A 9,884-nucleotide genomic window follows, 5' to 3' on the forward strand; every position below is an offset into this window, starting at 1 on the left:
TCTAGAATCCCTTCACAAATTTTCTACCCCTATGTTAAGATAGGACTAGTTTCAGACAAGTACCTGGTAATATTGGGCTTGTTCAGTCTTGTTAGAACCTAGTTAGCTAAACTGGGCCAACAAACTACAGACAATTTGTATCACCACAAAGACTCCCTAGCATGAATCCAACTTGTATCCTTTCCAAGACTCCCTAGCATGAATCTAATTTATATCCTTTCCAAGACTCCCTAGCATGAATCCAATTTGTATCCTTTCCAAGACTCCCTAGCATGAATCCAATTTGTATCCTTTCCAAGACTCCCTAGCAATAATCCAATTTATATCCTTTCCAAGACTCCCTAGCATGAATCCAATTTGTATCCTTTCCAAGACTCCCTAGCATGAATCCAATTTATATCCTTTCCAAGACTCCCTAGCATGAATCTAATTTCTTTCCAAGACTCCCTAGCATGAATCCAATTTGTATCCTTTCCAAGACTCCCTAGCATGAATCCAATTTGTATCCTTTCCAAGACTCCCTAGCATGAATCCAATTTGTATCCTTTCCAAGACTCCCTAGCATGAATCTAATTTATATCCTTTCCAAGACTCCCTAGCATGAATCCAAATTGTATCCTTTCCAAGACTCCCTAGCAATAATCCAATTTGTATCCTTTCCAAGACTCCCTAGCAATAATCCAATTTGTATCCTTTCCAAGACTTCCTAGCATGAATCCAATTTGTATCCTTTCCAAGACTCCCTAGCAATAATCTAATTTGTATCCTTTCCAAGACTCCCTAGCATGAATCTAATTTGTATCCTTTCCAAGACTCCCTAGCATGAATCCAATTTGTATCCTTTCCAAGACTCCCTAGCAATAATCTAATTTGTATCCTTTCCAAGACTTCCTAGCATGAATCCAATTTGTATCCTTTCCAAGACTCCCTAGCAATAATCTAATTTGTATCCTTTCCAAGACTATCTAGCTTGAATCCAATTTGTATCCTTTCCAAGACTCCCTAGCAATAATCCAATTTGTATCCTTTCCAAGACTCCCTAGCAATAATCTAATTTGTATCCTTTCCAAGACTCCCTAGCAATAATCCAATTTGTATCCTTTCCAAGACTCCCTAGCAATAATCCAATTTGTATCCTTTTCAAGACTCCCTAGCAATAATCCAATTTGTATCCATTCCAAGACTCCCTAGCAATAATCCACTTTGTATCCTTTCCAAGACTCCCTAGCATGAATCCAATTTGTATCCTTTTCAAGACTCCCTAGAATGATTCCAATTTGTATCCTTTCCAAGACTCCCTAGCATATGAATCCAATTGTATCCTTTTCAAGACTCCTTAGCAATAATCCAGTTTATATCCCCTCCAGGGAATCAACTCTGTTCTACATATATCCCTTTGACTTTATTTCCAGGTTAATTTTGGTGGTCTCTTACATTGCGTTAGCGTGAAGAGATTGATTGAAATATTTGCATCCATGTTACTGGAAAGGAGAATTATCTTCACTGCAAAGAAACTCAGGTAAGAATTAGTAAATTGTCAAGTTCTCAGTTAAAAAAAGTGCAAAATAAATTAAGTACATTCAGGAAATGTCATCAAATGACAGAATGCTGCACAACAAAATGTAATACATTATAAAAAAACTGCATATTATTGCATACAAACTTATGCACCAGTGAGTACGACAGTGCCACTGCCACTATTTTAGCCTTACATTGTTTAGTGTACATCATAATCCTACAGATCATTGTCTGGCTCTATATATTCATGCCCATCTCAGCCCTACATTTGTACTATCTGTATCCATTCAGGGAAGTCAGTTGTACTGCAGTGCCATTGGCGATATTTTAATGTTACATTGTTCATTTCCTATCTATTTTACAGTACTCTGTCTGGTTGTATCCATGCCCTAGCAGCCCTACTACATCCAATCAGTTGTACTGCAGTGCCATTGGCGATATTTTAATGTTACATTGTTTATCTGCTATCTATTTTACAGTACTCTGTCTGGTTGTATCCATGCCCTAGCAGCCCTACTATATCCGTTCACCTGGCAGCATGCCTATATTCCAGTCTTACCTATACATCTAGTTGAGATGTGTTGTTTACCAACACCATACATGATTGGACTTCTGTCTGTCTGTATCCCTGAATTAGAAGACTTGGAACTAGATGAGGTAAATATTGAACTTTAATGACTTGGAACTAGATGAGGTAAATATTGATCATTAATGACTTGGAACTAGATGAGGTCAATATTGATCTTTAATGACTTGGAACTAGATGAGGTAAATATTGATCATTAATGACTTGGAACTAGATGAGGTAAATATTGATCATTAATGACTTGGAACTAGATGAGGTAAATATTGATCATTAATGACTTGGAACTAGATGAGGTAAATATTGATCATTAATGACTTGGAACTAGATGAGGTAAATATTGATCATTAATGACTTGGAACTAGATGAGGTAAATATTGATCATTAATGACTTGGAACTAGATGAGATAAATATTGATCATTAATGACTTGGAACTAGATGAGGTAAATATTGATCATTAATGACTTGGAACTAGATGAGATAAATATTGATCATTAATGACTTGGAACTAGATGAGATAAATATTGATCATTAATGACTTGGAACTAGATGAGATAAATATTGATCATTAATGACTTGGAACTAGATGAGGTAAATATTGATCATTAATGACTTGAAACTAGATGAGGTCAATATTGATCATTAATGAGTTGGAACTTGATGAGGTAAATATTGATCTTTAATGACTTGGAACTAGATGAGGTAAATATTGATCATTAATGACTTGGAACTAGATGAGGTCAATATCGATCATTAATGACTTGGAACTAGATGAGGTCAATATTTATCATTAGTGACTTGGAACTAGATGAGGTCAATATTGATCATTAATGACTTGGAACTAGATGAGGTAAATATTGATCATTAATGACTTGGAACTAGATGAGGTAAATATTGATCATTAATGACTTGGAACTAGATGAGGTAAATATCGATATTTAATGACTTGGAACTATATGAGGTAATTATTGATCATTAAAAACTTGGCACAAGATGAGGTCAATATTGATCATTAATGACTTGGAACTAGATGAGGTAAATATTGATTTTTAGTGAAACTAGATGATAACACATATGACACAGAGGGCGATGTTTCAAAATTATTGTATGGCCATGATGGCACTAGAAGATACCTATTTCAATGGAGCAACTATTTCTCAAGACAAAAAACATTCTCTCAGGTACTTTCATACAATAGACAGCAACTATTACTCTTTGAGCTCCTCCCACAGTGAAATGTTGACAACCAAACTTAGAATTACATAAAATTTCTTCTTTGCGTCTGTGAGAATTGTACCATGTTCTTCACGAACAGCTGGAGGATCATAAATTGAAATGTTTATGCAAATGAACTTATTTGAATAACAATGAAACATGACAGTCAATATACCGGTATGTAGATTAAATGATGTTTTATATTTGATGTATGTACGTAGGTATTGATAGTTGATCTAGACAATGACAGTCTAGTCCGTTCTATGGGAGATGAACATACCATACTACCCAAGAAGGTACAGTTGGCATTAGAGAAAGCACTGACTGGTATATACACTGATTATGTACATGTACATGACGGCATACCTCACAATGTAGAAGACTATGGTAAGTAGCCGATACCTTTATTTTATCGAGCACTGTAATTTTGTATTGTGGAGTTATTATGCTTGCCAAGGGGATAAGGAAGTGGGACAGGCTGTTGTGCTACTATAGGTCCATGCCATGGGTTAAGAATAGCAAAGTGCTGTGAGCACAGTGAATGGAAAGTACTATGTGAAAATTGGGCTTGATTTCATTCATACATTACATGATTATTTGGTTTGGTATTGCTGAGCCCCATGGGATGGGTTGTGGACTGTCATAGGGAGATTTTGGCATGCATGAAGGATAGATGAAATTTGATAAAAAACTGCAAGGATAAGTAGAAGAGACAGGCAAGATACATAACTCCTAGTGATATGAATGTGTATGTGTATGTGTGTGCGTTTGTGTGTATGTGTGTGTGTATGTATGTATGTATGTATGTATGTGTGTGTGTGGGTGTGTCGATCAGTGTGTGTGTAGGTGTGTCAGTGTATGTGTGTCAGTGTACATTGTATGTGTGTGGGTGTGTCATTGTATGTGTGTGTGTCAGTGTCAATTTATGTGTGTATGTATGTATGTATGTATGTATGTATGTATGTGTGTATGTGTATGTGTGTGGTATGTGTGTGGGAGGGGGGGGGTGTATATGCGGGCCGCCATGGAGGAGGAGTGTTGTGTTACTGCTAAGACCCTATTTTGAACATGTTTCAGCAAAGAAAAATGTATTATTTTAACTCATTTAGGCCATGTTCTTTTAACGCATGTGGTACAACCAATAATACAGCTATGATGAGGGGAAACCCAAAACTGATACAGTTACAAGTGTCTAAGACTTTTAGGCCTAGGTCAAGGGTATATCTTTTGGAGGTACACCACATTGAAGTTATGGTTACATTTTAGAAAGTTTCACCTAAAATACAATGTATTTACTACATTTTAAATCATATCCCTGAAATACATACCCCATAGCATTTTGGACCAGGTATTAACCCAACCCCATTCCTTGTGCAACCTTGAACTTTGTTAAAATATTTTTAGGTAATAATTTCTTTATAAACAGGTAATCAATGGAATCTGTGTTATCTATTCTTTAATTTCAGATGTTACACTGCGTGATCAGATGGTATCGGAATCTTTTGTCAGGCTGTTTGTTGAGATGGTTGGTCACTATGGCAACTACTTAAAGTTCTATCCCAATGGCAGTGTACATTTTCAACAGGAATCTTTCCAGAAAGGACACTCTTCCAAGAGTGTTAGAAAATTCCTCGAAATTTTCATGGAAAGTCAAATGTTTTCTGTGTTCATCCAGGAAAAGGAAATGGAAAAGATGAAACCAATACAAGGTAAGGGATGATCTCAAATTGTCACTTAGAAGGTAAGGGATCATCTCAAATTGTCACTGTTAGAAGGTAAGGGATGATCTCAAATTGTCACTTAGAAGGTAAGGGATCATCTCAAATTGTCACTGTTAGAAGGTAAGGGATGATCTCAAATTGTCACTGTTAGAAGGCAAGGGATGATCTCAAATTGTCACTTAGAAGGCAAGGGATGATCTCAAATTGTCACTGTTAGAAGGTAAGGGATGATCTCAAATTGTCACTGTTAGAAGGTAAGGGATCATCTCAAATTGTCACTGTTAGAAGGTAAGGGATAATCTCAAATTGTCACTGTTAGAAGGTAAGGGATGATCTCAAATTGTCACTTAGAAGGTAAGGGATCATCTCAAATTGTCACTGTTAGAAGGTAAGGGATGATCTCAAATTGTCACTTAGAAGGTAAGGGATCATCTCAAATTGTCACTGTTAGAAGGTAAGGGATCATCTCAAATTGTCACTTAGAAGGTAAGGGATCATCTCAAATTGTCACTGTCGCTGTGCCATGTGATTACAGAGTCATGTGTTATTGACTATTGTATGTTATTCAACTAAAAATGTCATCACTGTTCGACTATTTTTTGAAATATTGTTTGTACTAGCATCATCACAAAGACTGATGTGCATGTGGACATCTTTTTCACAGCAGGCAAAGATGGTCACCATCTGTATATTGAGTAGATACTAACAACAGAAATGTCACAATTTTTCAATTTTCAGTGTGGGATTTGAAAAGAACAAATTTGTTGACTACTGAAGGAGTAAGATTTTGCAGATTATTTTGTTGTTTCTGGAACAACCTTCATAGGTGTCATATAGTACTCCTGCCAAAGTGCACTGAGTGTATAGGTGCGTTATGAAAATATCAATTTTAGGCAGGTATACAAAGTGCTAAATGATGTGTGTTACAAAACACATGTTCACTGATCATACTTGTACAACATCATACGTCAGTTTCCCTAGGGGTTGTGGTTCACCCCTAACACAGACTGTCAGGACACAGTCTGTGTTGGTATGTGAGTCACAGTCCCCCGAGGAAACAGACATATGATGTTGCTCTTGTGATCAGTCAACATGACCTTGTGTATATTGTCACCAAGACAACACCATTTGTGGGATGTGTATAGTCACTCACACTGATAGAAATCAAAACTTTGTAGTCAGGCTGTGGTTTCAATCAAGACTTGTTCTCATTCTCATTACCTCGATATCTTTGTTATTTACAGGTACCTTTGATAAAAGAGTAGAACAGTATGCTGAAGTGTCTGCAGTAATGCAGCCCAGAGGATTCACCAAGTTAGGAAATAGAGTGAAAGCTCTGGGTAAGAAAATCTCCAGAAGTACCAGTGCTAAGACCTTAGATGGTGTATTTTAGTGGCTTCCAATGTTATGTGTTGCTGTCACTGTTCTGTCATTGTCAGTTGCCATTGACCAGAAATCAGAAATCAAACAGTGCTAAGACCAGAAATGGTGTATTTTAGTGACTCTGTATGACTGTTCACATCAGTTGCAATTGATTAGCAATAGAAAACAAACTGTGCTAAGACCAGAGATGGTGTATCTTAGTGGCTTTGTGTGACTGTTTGTACTGTTCACATCAGTTGCAATTGATATGAAATAAAGGAAAAAAACAGTGCTAAGGTCAAAGACAATACATCTTTCATTGTGCTTTTGATGTTACATTTTAAATGTTCTTGTCACTGTTGATGGTGTCCATGTCTACTAAGGGCAGATAATACATATCTTGCTTGCTTTCAGTGTACTATGTTGTTGTAAGTCTCTCAGGCATAGCTGTTGACATCTGTTACCATGCAGAAAAAGAAGCAAAGAATTGTGTTACTATTGGCATGGTCATTGTGTTTCTGTGGCTATCATGTTGTGACAGTTAATAGTATGTACTTCTGGCTTGGGATATCGGTTTCCAGTATCATTGAAATAGACAAAGAAGGCAAAAATGACACCAGTGGTAGATATTTTGTTGTCACATTGTTGTCTCTAAAATGATGTTATCCAACCAAAGAATGCAGTGTATCACAATATATTTGTAGTTCATAGTCATAAGAACTCAGTGAAAGGTCAAATATGGCTGCTACTGGTGGCAGCAATACAGATGTGTACTGATGCATATCTCAAATATGGCTGCTACTGGTGGCAGCAATACAGATGTGTACTGATGCATATCTCAAATATGGCTGCTACTGGTGGCAGCAATACAGATGTGTACTGATGCATATCTCAAATATGGCTGCTACTGGTGGCAGCAATACATATGGGTACTGATGCATATATCAAATATGGCTGCTACTGGTGGCAGCAATACATATGGGTACTGATTTTGAGATGTACAGCAGCTATCAAAAATGCCAATGTCCATGCTTTAAGTATGAATATTGACTATCACTAAGTTACTCATTGCCAAGGTCATTCCAATGTCAGAAGTGAATTACTAACAATGTCTGTTGATTTTCAATGTCAATATCAAATATCATGGCATTTGTCTTGTGTCAGTGTCACGTCTTTGTCAATGTCAGCTGAACCTGAGTGGCTTTAATATTGTGTTGCCTGTATTAACGTAGAATGCACCTTGGACTTAAACTCAAAACCCTTGCTGTTAAAATGAACAAAAAAAATTATCGTATAAATTATATAAATTTCAGAAATAAACGTCAAAAGGATATCCAAATGTAGTCATTTTAAAATCCTATATGATCTCTGTATAACTGTGTTCACGTTATTGAATAATGAAAGACTGGCGGTTTCCTTGGAAACAAGATCGTGAAACCCTGATTTTCTTTTATTATTTGAAAAAAAGATTTCGTAAATTACATCAATTAAAGTTTAGACAAAAAGAACTTTAAAATTTCAGGGAAATTTGTTCCAGAGGTGTATTCGACCTTAAATGTTGATATATGCGGTTTGAGTTTGAATTATTGCGTTATTTACTCGGTGAAGAGTAATCAAGATTATTACATATTTATATTCTAATTTTAATTTGTGTATTCTCATGTTTTGACAAACAATTGTTGTCTGATATCATGAGAGAATAAATGGAATTTTTGAAATTTATCTCAAGATGTATATCATTTGATGTACATTTTTTGTATTTACTAAGATATCTAGTTACTATCAAAGCCAGAAAGCCAAAAGTTTACATAACTGTAGAATCAGTATTTTGACATATCTTATCAAATCTACTTTTCAGCACAAGGCTGTTGGCGTTAAAGACCATTTTAGGGCATTTGCAGTTGATGACAATGCCTAATATGGAAAATGATAAACTCCAAATAAGGAAATATGAATATTCATGAAATACTCTCAACCTGCAGAATATTGTAGTGCCAAATATGGGCATCATGAAAATCCGTTTCCACAAATAAGGAAACATTTATGAATATTCATGAAATACTCTCAACTGGCAAATAGTTGTAATGCCAAATATGGATATCATGAAAATGAGTTACCAGATAAGGATAACAACTTCTGAATATTCATGAAATAGCATTGATGGGTACAGAAGGATAGTACCAAATAAGAAAATGTTAGTGACTGCAACCAAATCTATAAATACATGTACAAATAGAAACATAGGAAATCAGATATTTTCTAAAATTTTAATTTACATGTGGTCTCGTCAGTGCAGTAAAGTCGTATCTGCCTATACAATTGCATAGCAGATAAGACCTAACTGCAATGACACGACGATTTATTGGCATATGCTTTAAGCCTTTTAAGTATGAACTAGTCATGTGTCAAATAAGAAAACTTGTTTATTAAAGAGAGGGAAGTATTATATTTCATTTTATATTGTGGGAGTACAAACACATTTCTACCCATAGTTTTGCTTGTTTGCTTTTTTGCCAGCCTTTACTTTATGTCATATATATGCAGAATATCCAACGTTTTAATAATTCACAGATTTCTAAGTAGGTGTATGGTGTTCATTTCAGATCCTTCCATTCATTTTAATTTACAACAAAACATTTCATTTATTTTTAGTAATTTACTAATCCGACAAAGTAGATAATTTAAAATAATTGTGTATTAAGTTTAGATAAGTCACAGGTATTTACCATTGCATAGATATCTTAACTGTGTTCATCTTGTTTTATTTCCAAGGTTGCCGCATTGTTGATGCTGTCAAGAAGTGAATCATCTATTGTCATGGGAACTACTCATCAATCAGTAATGCTAAGGGTGTTAAGAACAGCTGAAGTATCATCAAAGCCAACAAGTTATCAAACATTTTATCGACCATCATGTCAGCCATCTTGTAATCTTGTCAGCCATTTTGGCAGCCATCTTGTCGGCCATTTTGTCAACTGTCGGCCATCTTGCCAGCCATCTTGTAGGCACTTTTGTCAACTGTCGGCCATCTTAGCAGCCATCTTGTCACCCATTCATCTACCATTTTGAAAGCCATGAAAAGGAATTAAACATTCTTTCTATTGAAAGGTTATCCAAAATATGTAAATTAATAATCATAAATTTAATGCACATGTAACGAACAAGTTCAAATAAGCAGACTAACTAACAATCGATCAAAATGAGTATCATTACCACTTACATAAAATATATTAAAGTATGGCTCATAAATATAAATATTTGGTGTATTTTTAAAGAGCATATCTCAACTATCATAATTTTTTTTTAAAAGATCTTCAAATAATACTTATTTATTGGTGTTCAATCTGTGACAGAGCTGAGTGACTGAATTAATACACTGTTGTTACCTCTGACTGACAGGTATCCACTGTCCAATCATTCAATAATATTATATTGCCTTTCAGTAAGTCATTGATGTCACCCTATTGTGAGAAATTGAAAAGAA

At 35.4% G+C, this 9,884-nt stretch overlaps 1 protein-coding gene across 1 annotated transcript in view; it reads left to right on the top strand.

The window, feature by feature from the left end:
* The window catches only part of LOC144448400 (DENN domain-containing protein 2C-like), a 39,796-nt gene extending 30,223 nt beyond the window's left edge, over positions 1-9,573 (top strand). The window contains exons 9-14 of the mRNA XM_078138629.1: positions 1,413-1,519; positions 1,998-2,175; positions 3,539-3,704; positions 4,784-5,026; positions 6,283-6,378; positions 9,173-9,573. Of these exons, the coding sequence (XP_077994755.1) occupies positions 1,413-1,519; positions 1,998-2,175; positions 3,539-3,704; positions 4,784-5,026; positions 6,283-6,378; positions 9,173-9,204 (822 nt within the window). The 3' untranslated portion in view covers positions 9,205-9,573. The remainder of the gene's footprint in view (positions 1-1,412; positions 1,520-1,997; positions 2,176-3,538; positions 3,705-4,783; positions 5,027-6,282; positions 6,379-9,172) is intronic.
* Positions 9,574-9,884: the final 311 nt, after the last annotated feature.

Source organism: Glandiceps talaboti, chromosome 17 (genome assembly GCF_964340395.1).
Source record: "Glandiceps talaboti chromosome 17, keGlaTala1.1, whole genome shotgun sequence".
Taxonomy (NCBI): Eukaryota; Metazoa; Hemichordata; class Enteropneusta; family Spengelidae; genus Glandiceps; species Glandiceps talaboti.